The 15,006-nt window shown below is 51.6% G+C and overlaps 1 protein-coding gene across 2 annotated transcripts in view; it reads left to right on the top strand.

Moving 5' to 3' along the window:
• Positions 1 to 15,006, top strand: part of LOC147717677 (butyrophilin subfamily 1 member A1-like) — a 152,832-nt gene that overhangs the window by 67,952 nt on the left and 69,874 nt on the right. For both annotated transcript variants that reach the window (XM_086924468.1, XM_086924469.1), the window contains exons 5-7: positions 567 to 587; positions 2,035 to 2,055; positions 2,165 to 2,191. In XM_086924468.1, coding sequence (XP_086780594.1) covers positions 567 to 587; positions 2,035 to 2,055; positions 2,165 to 2,191 — 69 coding nt within the window. The remainder of the gene's footprint in view (positions 1 to 566; positions 588 to 2,034; positions 2,056 to 2,164; positions 2,192 to 15,006) is intronic.

Here is a 15,006-nt window from a genome sequence, read left to right as displayed (position 1 = left end):
CCCTCCCTGCATTACCAACAATGACCAACCAGCAGCATTCCAGAATTGTCCTCTGTTTGAAGATGTCTGCTTTGTGTGATGTCATTCACCGGATAGCCCCTTTAAATAAATACTTGTGGGGTGAACTAGATTTCACAACTTGCACACTTACCTGTACGAGAGAGCTTTAACTCTGAGAGTATATACATTGATGCATACTCGTGAACTCAACTTGGGGAACAGATTTAACCTTCCCAGATAAAAATATTTTCCTTGAGGCTGCCTGTTTTAACAACTTTCTTGTCAGACGTTTGGGAAAGTAGGAGAAAGAGAATGAGAAACTTCACATGCATGTGGAAAAGTTTTAAATGTGCGGTGATTTTGTTTTGGGACACAAAATTGCCAGAAAAAAGTCCTTTGCTGATCACCACTATATTAAAATCCAATCAACTGCTACATTATAAATAAAACAGCTGCGTCTTAAGCATTTTTTAAACGTTCAATATTTATAAACTAATTATAAATCAAGGAGAATATAATTTCATGTGTGGGAACTTGGTAATAAAATGTTTCTTTTCTCTTTACAGGTGCTCTTCAAGACAAAATACGTAAGTTATACTATTTTTTAAATTGTTCAGTCTTATGGGGCAGCGCTGCATTAGCAAACCATATATATCAACAGCAAAACCACCCTTTAGTAGAGACCCTAACAAAACATTAAAGATTGTTGTTGTTCATGTGTTTCAGTTTCTTTCTGTGACAGCCTGGTAGCTTGGTAGAGCATCAAATGACTATTGTTACTGCTGATGGTATTCGTTTAACTGAGCCCAGAAGAGGAATGTTTGAGGCCCATGTTCTAAGTTGGCTCTTGATACTGGCTTGGGCGGACACAGGAGTGTCAACCGAAATCACTATTACGAGAACGAGACTCACTGTATTACTTACCTCATATGACATTAGCAGAGATGTCTCTGAGAACAAATCCATGCATGATGGCGAAAATACTTTTTACGTTGTTTTCACAGGAATAAAGAAACCATTGCAAAAACTACTAGAGCGTATGATATCGCTTACTATAACCCTCACCTTAACAAACCCCTAATCCTATCCTATCTCAAACACTTACCCCCATCGCATTCCTAACCATAAACATAGCACTAATATGCACCCTACCTACTACTCAAAGCTTACATTTAATCTTTAAAACAACTCTAACTATGCAATGTCTAAATTGTTAACCATTAAAAAGTACATGAACAATAATAATCTTTACTTTTTCATTATTCTAAAAAACATTCCTGAAACCATAATTTTCACAACTTTTTCACAGTTTTAGTTTTTAATGTGTTTCTAAAGCGTCGGGTATCGGAATTATTTGTTTTCACGTGACAGAAAAGTATCCATACAGAGGATAAAATATGTTTAAAAAAACAGACTATACATCATACATTGAATATCGTGTTTATGGCAATATTGCAGAAGAAAATTCTTGGAGGTAGATTATAGCAGACGTCTTTATGACCTTCATTTATACTTTTCAGTTATTACCATCTCATTATCTTCAGTTTTATTCCGAATGTCTGTTCTTTAAGCTATGCCATACCTGAAACCATTGGAATCAATACCTCGTGTTGTCTTTGCTTACCGATTTATTAAAAAAGTTCATTAAACTTGACTATCAATATAAGCACAATGCAACTACATAAGTATACTCTTATGAATTGTTCTTTATCTTCTCCTTGGCTTAAAGGTCATCTTCACTCTACATGTTCTTTAATTCATTTATAAGCCATAGGATTTCTTTGACTTTCAGTGGATAGCCATCGATTAGACCACATTTCTAAATTGTTTTAACCTTTTCACAGATGTGGATAGCAGCTTGTAATTGCTGTAGCCTTAAAGCCGGTTCTAACAATTGGCCAACTGCAAACGTAGCAGATTTATTTTATGATAATAAAATTATGAAAAGGCTAATAAGCACACTCAAAACCAGCCCTAGGTCATTTAAAATGAAATGTATTAAATATTTATTACCGTTTCCTTTTGTTTTTTTAGGGAAGCTTAAGGATGAAATTGGTAAGTCATGCTCTGTTAAATCACATTCATGTAGAAATACTGTAGTTTAAAATTGATGCACAATAAAATGGTTTCGTCTTCTCTGAGACCTTTTTATATTTGTTTTCAGAGTGGAGAAGGAGCACCACCTATGACGGTACCTGAAAAGGATATGTATACTTATCTCCAAAGTCCAATTACCCCTTCATAAATTACTAACCTTTTCTCTTATTTTCCAATGTGCTTGTTGACATCACATACTACAATAATTCTAATTCCTACAATTACCTGTAATCACCACGTCATTTCAAATGTATTGATGAATATAACTATATTTTTGCCAGCCTAGGCATACACCTGGTTGAGCAACTCCAGCATGAGAGTTGACATTAGCAGATTCCAAGTGTAGGTTTAGAATAGTGAAAAACAGCATGTCAGATGTGCAAGTCGTAGCAGGAAGACCTATGCGATGCAGAGTCCACTGAAAGTATTTACCGGTGTTTCAGGGTGTCTCAGTAATGGTTGTGGGATAACAATTAGTGAACACAGAAAGCAGTTTCTGTTTATATGGCAATTAAGTATTTAGGCCCTAATTAGGATGTTGGTCGGAAAGCCTATGACCGCAGGATCGGAGGCTTTCCGACTGACATCCTTGGTTTCAATTCCAACCGGCGTATTTCGATTACGGTGGGCGGAATACAAACCGGACGGCCATTCCGCCACCGTAAACCCATACAGACAGCATTTCCACCATCAGGATTATGATGTCGGATTTCCGTGTTGAGCATTTCCGACATGGAAAGTCTGTCGGAAAGTGACATTGGGGGCCCCTAGCAGGGCCCCCCTTCTTCAGTGGCCTTGGTTTGGGGTCGTGAGGGTACCTATTGTGCATCCCTGTAAATCACTGCACCGTGTGGCAGGCACCATCAGGTGCATGTTCAACAAAAAAAGGTATGCAGTTCCTAGAAAATGTAGAACGGGAAAGAAGAGGACTGGTCGGTATAGGTTAATGTCCTAAAAGGGGAGGAGGACTCTCCCACATTAGGAACTAGGGCCCTCACACACCCGGCTGGATGCCATGGTTCATCATAGGGCTCCTCCTCAGTCCAGCACTGCAATGCTTGATGGGCACCCTATGAGGGGCTCTTTATCGGGGATCTTTTATTCCCAATGCCGCATGGTGCGTTAAAGGTATAGGGCCTTGTGGTGTAGATGAGTGTAAAACGTGTGGGTGTAAAGTCGAGGTGAAAATACTAACATGGGATATAGTGGTACTCAAAATTTATTTTATGCATTGAGTCCACTAATCTCAGTTAAAAACAATAGTGGCACTCTACTGGTGTTATGTTCAGTACTAGCTAAAGTTCAAGATGTTTGTTGCCTAGGTTGTCACAGGATCAATTGGCAATTCTTCAGGACCAAAAGTAAATAGAAAACTGTCTACACAATGGTTGTTTTCCTTAATTGGTATCTGGAGTAGACCAAACACACGAAAAAACTAACAGTGAAGTACCTGGTTTTAGACCGACCCAGTTTGGGCTGATCTCCAGCAGCATCAAATGCTGGTAGAGGGGACGTTAAAGTATGCCTAACATCGGTTAAGCAGCGGCTCATTAGCCGGTCGACCTACCCTCACTCCACCAGTTCGGCTCTGCTGGGCAGGGGACCCAGGGGCATGTATGCTGGACCTAAAAGCGCCCCTAGTCCCCTTCTTTTGTTTGATACCGTCAGGTGCCTGCCACACGGTGCAGAGATTTACAGTGACTTCCATTTCTCTATGGGAACTTGTGCTGCGGCCGGTTTCTGACAGCTGCACAAGCTCACATAGGGAAATGGCATTGTAATTACGGTTTCAGACTGCCGACCCAAGATCAGTCGGTTTCTAAACCTCATGGATGTCAGTCGGAGGCAACTCCAATCAACGTATTAATTAGAGCCTTAGTATGGTAGAATTGATGCAGCAAAAAAGGTTTTCGAGGCATATGAGCTCAGATTGTACACTTAGCATTAGATTGCCACCTGGTGTTGGGCTCGGATGATTGCAGGTTGTTGCCTTCTTGGAAGAAGTCTTTGTAGTCACAAGATAGGTGACTCCTCCCTTGGACAATACTGCAAATGGGCATCGGCTCCATCCTTAGATTGTATTTTTACGCCACTGGGTTCGGATTAAAGTTTCTCCGGTCCGGCTAGAAAAACACTTTTCAAGCACCTCAAAGCGCAAAACTTCCTCAAACTTCAAAAAACTACCTTCGACATCGACTACAATAATTTCATCAGTTCGATTCTTGTCATCGACGCGGGCCGTTGGGCCTATCGACGCCGTGCGGCCTACAGCTCATGGAAAGAACTCAGTTCAAAAGATTCCCGGTATATCGAGCAAAGTTTCCACATAGCGATCACCATGAGGTCTGCAACCTCTGTCTATCGCCAGAACACGACGAATCGACCTGCACAGCTTGTGCATCCTTCCAATGGAAGAAAAACATCCGGGATCGGAGGGCCCGTTGACACGAAATGAGGAGATCAGCTCCGGAACCGGAAGATATCTTCGATGAAGAGGTTCCGCTCATTCCAGAAGAAGATTCACTTGATCTCCAGATCGTATCAGAGCAGATGACTCAGATGACTCCATTCCATTGGGTCAACGCGTGAGTACTACTGCCCCTGCACCACTCACAGTTCCCAAACCGAAGGCAAAGGTCAGCACTCCGCCCGCAGGGCCCAGTCGAGACCGAACACCCGCTTCGAAAGCCCCGCCTTCGAGCCCGGCTCTGAAGAAAACAACTAAGCCTTCTAGTGCCTCGGCACCGAGCAAGCAGCACGTGCCGATTCCACCTCTTCCATCGGCACTGAAACCCAAAGATAGCTCGGCACCGAAACCAAAGGATGGCCACCATTTGAGGCAGATGCCCCAACGCGCTACGGCCGCGCCGAAGGTGCGCCAAAGGTAAGCCCGTCTACGCCTGTCCCCCTGGTCCTCGTTATGCCCACCCCTCCCGCATTACTTACGATGCCTCCACCCTCCTAGCCCTTAACCCCGGCCGTTCCCCCAACTGCGTCCAAGCCGCTCCTGGACACACCCATGGACCCTTCTCCTGCAACTCCTGCAAGTTCGACGGCACCAAGAACAACTCCTCATCGATGAACACACAACAGATATCCGACCCCAACCACCTACAATGCATCCTGCTCAACACCCGCTCAGTCCACAGGCACGCCATCGACCTCTGGAATCTACTAGACACCATCTCTCCGGACGTCGCCTTCCTAACAGAAACATGGATGAACGCCACATCAGCCCCAGACATCACCATTGCCATCCCGGAAGGCTATAAGATCATTCGCAAGGACTGTACCGGCAACACAGGAGGAGGCATCGCTATCGTCCATAAGAAATCCATCCGCATCTCAACCAGCTCAGACGTCAATCTCGCCAACACTGAACACCTTCACTTCCAGATCCACATCGACCCCAAGACCACACTCAGCGGCACCCTCCTTTACAGGCCACCAGGACCCCGCGCACAATTTAGTGAAGACATCACGGACTTCATCACTCCACACGCGCTCCCCTCCGAGGATTACATCCTTTTGGGAGACCTCAACTTTCACCTTGAAAAGAACAACGACCGCAACACCACCACCCTTTTGGACAACCTCGCCAACCTCGGACTTAAACAACTTGTCACTACCCCCACCCACATCGCAGGTCACACACTCGACCCTATCTTCACCTCCAGCAAACATGTCTCCTTCAGCCACACCACAGCTCTCCTTTGGACGGACCACAGCTGCGTTCATTTCATTTCATTAAGCTTTATTCGATTTTGTTTCAAACCATAAAAGCATACAATTTTAAAAATATACAATCATAATTTAGCAAGCAACATACATTTTTAAAAGGAACATAATCTCATTAGGTTAAGAAAAATTAGCTGACCCTGTTGTTATTAATATCTGTAAAATTTACATGATAAGCACCCGCCTAATATTAACAGTTGTTATATGGGGTGAAAGGGTTAGGTTGAGGTAGGTTGCTATGCTTAAAAAGACTATGTGGAAAGGAGTTAAAAGAGGGAAAACTGCGCTCATATGGTGGCCAGGATCTATAACCCAGCTTACTGTTGTGGTTAGCAGACTGTTTCCGTAAGGGGTTATATGATTCACTTGGATAAAAGTCATGTAGGTCCCAAGTTGATATTGGACCATCACCTTCTTGGGGCTGCCACGACTGAAGATAGGGGACAACTTGTCTGCTCCTAAATCTGATTAGAATCAGATCCCCGCAGATATCTTTTCGAAGGGGACCCAACCAACCCACTCTCCTCACGCTGACTATCCTGCCATCGAGGTTATGGGGTAAGGGTCTATTTTTCGATAGCCAGAACCTAGCTTTATTTAGCAAATCGCTGGTTCTCTCAATTTTTCCATGTTTCAGGGGGGGAACCCCCGACAAGATGGACACGAATGGAGCGGCCTCTGGGGGAAGATTAATACGAGGGGTCTTAGTACTATTTAATTTAGGCTCAATATTGCGAACTGAGGCAGGTATGGGTAGTGGTTTAGGGACAAGTGGGCACACAGTAGTGGAGACTGTTGCTTGTGTTGGGGGAACTGTGTTTTGCATAGTGTGTTTGGGCAAATTAGGAAGACCAGCCTGGGATGAACACTTAGATGTTACTGTGTATGCCTGGTTGAGTTTAACAGTTTCCTCAATCCCCGTTAGTCTGTCCCCCAAGATGTTAATTTTGTCGATCAAGGGATGGATGATAGTTTTGATCAACTGTTCCATCATGGTCAGTAAAACCAATTGGGGAGAGGATGCTGGGTCATCTAGCTTTTTGCCCATCTCAGGAGTTAACAGAGCCAGGATAACAGGCGGGTTTAAATCTAATGACACACTCTGCAATTTTGATGATTTGGTTTGGGACCCACTTTCTCCAACCCCGTCATCTTTCTTTTCACCAGATGTTGCCTTAGGGGGAGTAGTATTTTTTGCATTTAATTTTATGGGAGTAGGTAGAAGCCCCTGTGTACTAACGCTGAGAGCTAGCGGACTGGCGTTAGATACCAGGTAGGGTGATGTAACAAGGGTGTACCTGATATTACACATACTGTTTAAGTCATCTAGCCATGGGGGATTAGTTGTTGTACTAGACGTTTTAGAAGGGGGATCCATACTGGTAGGGGTATGTTTAAAGTGAGCAGTGTGATAGAAAACAAAACAAACAACTGTACTATTTATTCATTCGTACCACAGTGACGATGGCAAGCCCGTCTAGTATCTTAGGGCATAAGTTCAACCAGGGGGATATATTAAGTAACCACTCCCTTATAGGAAGGGAAACAGTGTCAAGCCAAATATGATAGTCAGTGAAGTGGGCAATCAGTGGCTTTACCTCTTCTTAGAAGACCAAGGGGGGTAGCCCGTCCCGGCCTCCTCAGGCCTCTGAGGGCCACAGAGGGCCCGCCCTTTGCCCGGGCTAAGCCCGCGCTGAGACTCGCGCGCGTTCCGCGTGCGCGTTGGGGTTACCCAAAGTTAAAGGAGGAGACACACGAGGGGGCGGGAAGAGGACCAGCTGCGGCCGATCAGCGCCGCTGAGCAGGCTGGTCCTCGCAGTCCCGCCTCTGTCCTGGCTGTAGGGCGGGTGATTCCTGGCTGCTCCACAGTCCTTGGGGTCCAGACAGAGTCCCACAGCCACAGGAAGATTCAATGTCCCACGAGCGGCTCCCGCGAAGCGGGAGCCGCGAGAGGTGGCGAAGTGGCCGGCAAGGCAAAAGAAACGGCGGGATCCGTCACAGCAGCAACCCTCCCACGTGTCCCGGTAAGGCTCCTCCAAGGAACACTCTCTGCAAAGTCTTTTTTATGCAGGAGGGGGCGGGAAGAGGACCAGCTGCGGCCGATCAGCGCCGCTGAGCAGGCTGGTCCTCGCAGTCCCGCCTCTGTCCTGGCTGTAGGGCGGGTGATTCCTGGCTGCTCCACAGTCCTTGGGGTCCAGACAGAGTCCCACAGCCACAGGAAGATTCAATGTCCCACGAGCGGCTCCCGCGAAGCGGGAGCCGCGAGAGGTGGCGAAGTGGCCGGCAAGGCAAAAGAAACGGCGGGATCCGTCACAGCAGCAACCCTCCCACGTGTCCCGGTAAGGCTCCTCCAAGGAACACTCTCTGCAAGGTCTTTTTTATGCAGGAGGGGGCGGGAAGAGGACCAGCTGCGGCCGATCAGCGCCGCTGAGCAGGCTGGTCCTCGCAGTCCCGCCTCTGTCCTGGCTGTAGGGCGGGTAATTCCTGGCTGCTCCACAGTCCTTGGGGTCCAGACAGAGTCCCACAGCCACAGGAAGATTCAATGTCCCACGAGCGGCTCCCGCGAAGCGGGAGCCGCGAGAGGTGGCGAAGTGGCCGGCAAGGCAAAAGAAACGGCGGGATCCGTCACAGCAGCAACCCTCCCACGTGTCCCGGTAAGGCTCCTCCAAGGAACACTCTCTGCAAGGTCTTTTTTATGCAGGAGGGGGCGGGAAGAGGACCAGCTGCGGCCGATCAGCGCCGCTGAGCAGGCTGGTCCTCGCAGTCCCGCCTCTGTCCTGGCTGTAGGGCGGGTGATTCCTGGCTGCTCCACAGTCCTTGGGGTCCAGACAGAGTCCCACAGCCACAGGAAGATTCAATGTCCCACGAGCGGCTCCCGCGAAGCGGGAGCCGCGAGAGGTGGCGAAGTGGCCGGCAAGGCAAAAGAAACGGCGGGATCCGTCACAGCAGCAACCCTCCCACGTGTCCCGGTAAGGCTCCTCCAAGGAACACTCTCTGCAAGGTCTTTTTTATGCAGGAGGGGGCGGGAAGAGGACCAGCTGCGGCCGATCAGCGCCGCTGAGCAGGCTGGTCCTCGCAGTCCCGCCTCTGTCCTGGCTGTAGGGCGGGTGATTCCTGGCTGCTCCACAGTCCTTGGGGTCCAGACAGAGTCCCACAGCCACAGGAAGATTCAATGTCCCACGAGCGGCTCCCACGAAGCGGGAGCCGCGAGAGGTGGCGAAGTGGCCGGCAAGGCAAAAGAAACGGCGGGATCCGTCACAGCAGCAACCCTCCCACGTGTCCCGGTAAGGCTCCTCCAAGGAACACTCTCTGCAAGGTCTTTTTTATGCAGGAGGGGGCGGGAAGAGGACCAGCTGCGGCCGATCAGCGCCGCTGAGCAGGCTGGTCCTCGCAGTCCCGCCTCTGTCCTGGCTGTAGGGCGGGTGATTCCTGGCTGCTCCACAGTCCTTGGGGTCCAGACAGAGTCCCACAGCCACAGGAAGATTCAATGTCCCACGAGCGGCTCCCGCGAAGCGGGAGCCGCGAGAGGTGGCGAAGTGGCCGGCAAGGCAAAAGAAACGGCGGGATCCGTCACAGCAGCAACCCTCCCACGTGTCCCGGTAAGGCTCCTCCAAGGAACACTCTCTGCAAGGTCTTTTTTATGCAGGAGGGGGCGGGAAGAGGACCAGCTGCGGCCGATCAGCGCCGCTGAGCAGGCTGGTCCTCGCAGTCCCGCCTCTGTCCTGGCTGTAGGGTGGGTGATTCCTGGCTGCTCCACAGTCCTTGGGGTCCAGACAGAGTCCCACAGCCACAGGAAGATTCAATGTCCCACGAGCGGCTCCCGCGAAGCGGGAGCCGCGAGAGGTGGCGAAGTGGCCGGCAAGGCAAAAGAAACGGCGGGATCCGTCACAGCAGCAACCCTCCCACGTGTCCCGGTAAGGCTCCTCCAAGGAACACTCTCTGCAAGGTCTTTTTTATGCAGGAGGGGGCGGGAAGAGGACCAGCTGCGGCCGATCAGCGCCGCTGAGCAGGCTGGTCCTCGCAGTCCCGCCTCTGTCCTGGCTGTAGGGCGGGTGATTCCTGGCTGCTCCACAGTCCTTGGGGTCCAGACAGAGTCCCACAGCCACAGGAAGATTCAATGTCCCACGAGCGGCTCCCACGAAGCGGGAGCCGCGAGAGGTGGCGAAGTGGCCGGCAAGGCAAAAGAAACGGCGGGATCTGTCACAGCAGCAACCCTCCCACGTGTCCCGGTAAGGCTCCTCCAAGGAACACTCTCTGCAAGGTCTTTTTTATGCAGGAGGGGGCGGGAAGAGGACCAGCTGCGGCCGATCAGCGCCGCTGAGCAGGCTGGTCCTCGCAGTCCCGCCTCTGTCCTGGCTGTAGGGCGGGTGATTCCTGGCTGCTCCACAGTCCTTGGGGTCCAGACAGAGTCCCACAGCCACAGGAAGATTCAATGTCCCACGAGCGGCTCCCACGAAGCGGGAGCCGCGAGAGGTGGCGAAGTGGCCGGCAAGGCAAAAGAAACGGCGGGATCCGTCACAGCAGCAACCCTCCCACGTGTCCCGGTAAGGCTCCTCCAAGGAACACTCTCTGCAAGGTCTTTTTTATGCAGGAGGGGGCGGGAAGAGGACCAGCTGCGGCCGATCAGCGCCGCTGAGCAGGCTGGTCCTCGCAGTCCCGCCTCTGTCCTGGCTGTAGGGCGGGTGATTCCTGGCTGCTCCACAGTCCTTGGGGTCCAGACAGAGTCCCACAGCCACAGGAAGATTCAATGTCCCACGAGCGGCTCCCGCGAAGCGGGAGCCGCGAGAGGTGGCGAAGTGGCCGGCAAGGCAAAAGAAACGGCGGGATCCGTCACAGCAGCAACCCTCCCACGTGTCCCGGTAAGGCTCCTCCAAGGAACACTCTCTGCAAGGTCTTTTTTATGCAGGAGGGGGCGGGAAGAGGACCAGCTGCGGCCGATCAGCGCCGCTGAGCAGGCTGGTCCTCGCAGTCCCGCCTCTGTCCTGGCTGTAGGGCGGGTGATTCCTGGCTGCTCCACAGTCCTTGGGGTCCAGACAGAGTCCCACAGCCACAGGAAGATTCAATGTCCCACGAGCGGCTCCCGCGAAGCGGGAGCCGCGAGAGGTGGCGAAGTGGCCGGCAAGGCAAAAGAAACGGCGGGATCCGTCACAGCAGCAACCCTCCCACGTGTCCCGGTAAGGCTCCTCCAAGGAACACTCTCTGCAAGGTCTTTTTTATGCAGGAGGGGGCGGGAAGAGGACCAGCTGCGGCCGATCAGCGCCGCTGAGCAGGCTGGTCCTCGCAGTCCCGCCTCTGTCCTGGCTGTAGGGTGGGTGATTCCTGGCTGCTCCACAGTCCTTGGGGTCCAGACAGAGTCCCACAGCCACAGGAAGATTCAATGTCCCACGAGCGGCTCCCGCGAAGCGGGAGCCGCGAGAGGTGGCGAAGTGGCCGGCAAGGCAAAAGAAACGGCGGGATCCGTCACAGCAGCAACCCTCCCACGTGTCCCGGTAAGGCTCCTCCAAGGAACACTCTCTGCAAGGTCTTTTTTATGCAGGAGGGGGCGGGAAGAGGACCAGCTGCGGCCGATCAGCGCCGCTGAGCAGGCTGGTCCTCGCAGTCCCGCCTCTGTCCTGGCTGTAGGGCGGGTGATTCCTGGCTGCTCCACAGTCCTTGGGGTCCAGACAGAGTCCCACAGCCACAGGAAGATTCAATGTCCCACGAGCGGCTCCCACGAAGCGGGAGCCGCGAGAGGTGGCGAAGTGGCCGGCAAGGCAAAAGAAACGGCGGGATCTGTCACAGCAGCAACCCTCCCACGTGTCCCGGTAAGGCTCCTCCAAGGAACACTCTCTGCAAGGTCTTTTTTATGCAGGAGGGGGCGGGAAGAGGACCAGCTGCGGCCGATCAGCGCCGCTGAGCAGGCTGGTCCTCGCAGTCCCGCCTCTGTCCTGGCTGTAGGGCGGGTGATCCCTGGCTGCTCCACAGTCCTTGGGGTCCAGACAGAGTCCCACAGCCACAGGAAGATTCAATGTCCCACGAGCGGCTCCCGCGAAGCGGGAGCCGCGAGAGGTGGCGAAGTGGCCGGCAAGGCAAAAGAAACGGCGGGATCCGTCACAGCAGCAACCCTCCCACGTGTCCCGGTAAGGCTCCTCCAAGGAACACTCTCTGCAAGGTCTTTTTTATGCAGGAGGGGGCGGAAAGAGGACCAGCTGCGGCCGATCAGCGCCGCTGAGCAGGCTGGTCCTCGCAGTCCCGCCTCTGTCCTGGCTGTAGGGCGAGTGATTCCTGGCTGCTCCACAGTCCTTGGGGTCCAGACAGAGTCCCACAGCCACAGGAAGATTCAATGTCCCACGAGCGGCTCCCGCGAAGCGGGAGCCGCGAGATGTGGCGAAGTGGCCGGCAAGGCAAAAGAAACGGCGGGATCCGTCACAGCAGCAACCCTCCCACGTGTCCCGGTAAGGCTCCTGCGTTCACTTTACCTACAACAAGCCCACATCCAACAACCACCCCCAACCCACTCTGCAAAGAAACTGGAACAAAATCACCATCGACCAGATCTCCTCATCGCTTCTTCTAAACCCCCCAGCCCACTCCTCAAACCCCGACCAAGCAGCCACCAACCTCACCCAATGGTTATCCAACAGCGCCGACATCCTAGCACCACTGAAAAAACGACAAATCAAACTAGGCAGCAAGAAGGCCCCCTGGTTCAACGATGATCTTAAGAAATCCAAGAAACTCTGTCGCTCCCTCGAGAAGGCCTGGAAAAAAGACCCAACCACCAGCATCAAGGACGCCTTCAAAAACGCCACCCGCATACACCACCAACTGATCCGGAATGCCAAGAAAGCCGCTTTCAAAGACCGACTAGACAACAACGCCCACAACAGCAAGGAACTATTCAACATCGTCAAGGAATTTACCAACCCCTCAGCCAACTCCAACGACATCACCCCCTCTCAAGCCCTCTGCGACTCCCTAGCCTCATTCTTCCACAACAAAATTGCAGACATCCACAACAGCTTCGACAACCGACCCGAAGACCAACCCACCCAACCCCCTGCAGGACCCCCATCCCCCTTGAACATCCTCAATGACTGGAAGCCAATCTCCACTGAGGACACCATCCGTCTGATGAACTCTATCCACTCAGGATCCCCCACAGACCCATGCCCTCACCACATCTTTAACAAAGCAGACTCCATTATAGCACCGCACCTCCGAGACGTCATCAACTGCTCCCTCAACTCCGCAACCTTCCCGGAAAGCTGGAAACATGCCGAACTCAGCGCCCTCCTGAAGAAACCCACAGCTGACCCCACCGAACTCAAAAACTACCGCCCTAGCTCACTCCTTCCATTCCCGGCCAAAGTCATCGAGAAAGCGGTCAACAACCAGCTCGCCGCATTCCTCGAAACCAACAAATCCCTCGACTCCTCACAATCCGGCTTCCGAACCAAGCACAGCACTGAAACCGCCCTCATCGCAGCAACAGACGACATTCGTACTCTACTGGACAATGGAGACACAGTCGCCCTCATCCTCCTCGACCTCTCCGCAGCCTTCGACACGGTCTGTCATAGCACCCTTTTACAACGCCTCAGAAACGTCGGAATCCAAGGAAAAGCACTGGAATGGATCACCTCGTTCCTCACCGGAAGAACCCAGAGAGTCCGCCTTCCACCATTCAAGTCAGAGGCCACTGAAGTCATCTGCGGCGTACCACAAGGATCTTCACTCAGCCCCACCCTCTTCAACGTATACATGAGCCCCCTCACGGTCATCGCACGCCAACACAACCTCAACATCATCTCCTACGCCGATGACACTCAACTGATCCTATCTCTCACCAGAGACCCTAACACTGCCAAAACCAACCTGCATGAAGGAATGAAAGAAGTAGCCGACTGGATGAAGCACAGCCGTCTGAAACTGAACTCAGACAAAACAGAAGTCCTCATCCTAGGCACCTCCCCCTCCGCCTGGGATGACTCTTTGTGGCCAGAGGCCCTTGGAAAAGCACCCATCCCGACGGACCACGCACGGAACCTGGGCGTCATCCTGGATTCCTCACTCTCGATGAACAAACAAATCAACGCCGTTTCTTCATCTTGCTTCACCATTCTTCGCATGCTCAAAAAAACATTTCGTTGGATCCCCACCGAAACTAGAAAAACGGTCACCCACGCACTGGTCACGAGCCGACTGGACTACGGAAACACCCTCTACGCCGGTACCACCGCAAAACTCCAGAAAAAACTCCAACGCATCCAGAACGCTTCAGCCAGGCTCATATTAGACATCCCGCGTAAAGAACACATCTCTGGTCACCTGAAAAACCTCCACTGGCTTCCCGTCAATAAGAGGATTACTTTCCGGCTCCTAACCCACGCACACAAAGCACTCTACGAAATCGGACCCTAATGCCTCAACACACGACTGTCCTTTTACACCCCCTCCCGCCAGCTACGATCCTCCAACCAAGCCCTTGCCACTGTACCTCGCATCAACAAAACCACCATGGGAGGTAGATCCTTCTCCTACCTGGCAGCTAAAACCTGGAACTCACTTCCCACTCACCTTCGCCTTACTCAGAACCACCTAGCATTCAGAAAGCAACTTAAAACGTGGATATTTGACAAGTAATTCCCCACCCTTCTTCAAGCGCCTTGAGACCCTCTGGGTATGTAGCGCGCTATATACATTTATTGACTTGACTTGGACTTGACACTGAAACCGAAAGACCTCTCGGCACCGAAGCCTAAAGAAGTATTGGCACCGAAACCGAAAGAAGTACCAGCTCCGAAGCCGTCCACTTCTAAACATAAAAGTGTAAAGCCATCGTCCGACCCTCCAAGCCGACGACACCAGCTTCCACAACGAAAACACCTTCTTCAGTGCCAAAGCCCACGTGGCCTGATTCCAATGTGCCCGAGCCTTCGAACCTGCCTACCAAGCCGAAAACAACACATTCGGCACTGAAAACTACGCCTAAGGACGTTATAGCACCTCCCAAGGTTAAACACACAAAACAACTTCGGCTGGAACCGAAAAAATCAACGCCCAAGAAGGTTGGAGGAACTTTTCTTGCCAGATCCTCGACAAAAGAAGATCTACATCGACCCAAAAACAGGTCATGTAGAAGCTACACCTCACAAAAAGAGACCAGCAGATGCACCACCCACACCTGTG

The sequence above is a fragment of the Lissotriton vulgaris genome, chromosome 5, assembly GCF_964263255.1.
Source record: "Lissotriton vulgaris chromosome 5, aLisVul1.2, whole genome shotgun sequence".
Taxonomy (NCBI): domain Eukaryota; kingdom Metazoa; phylum Chordata; class Amphibia; order Caudata; family Salamandridae; genus Lissotriton; species Lissotriton vulgaris.
This window is presented reverse-complemented; position numbering and strand designations above follow the sequence as displayed.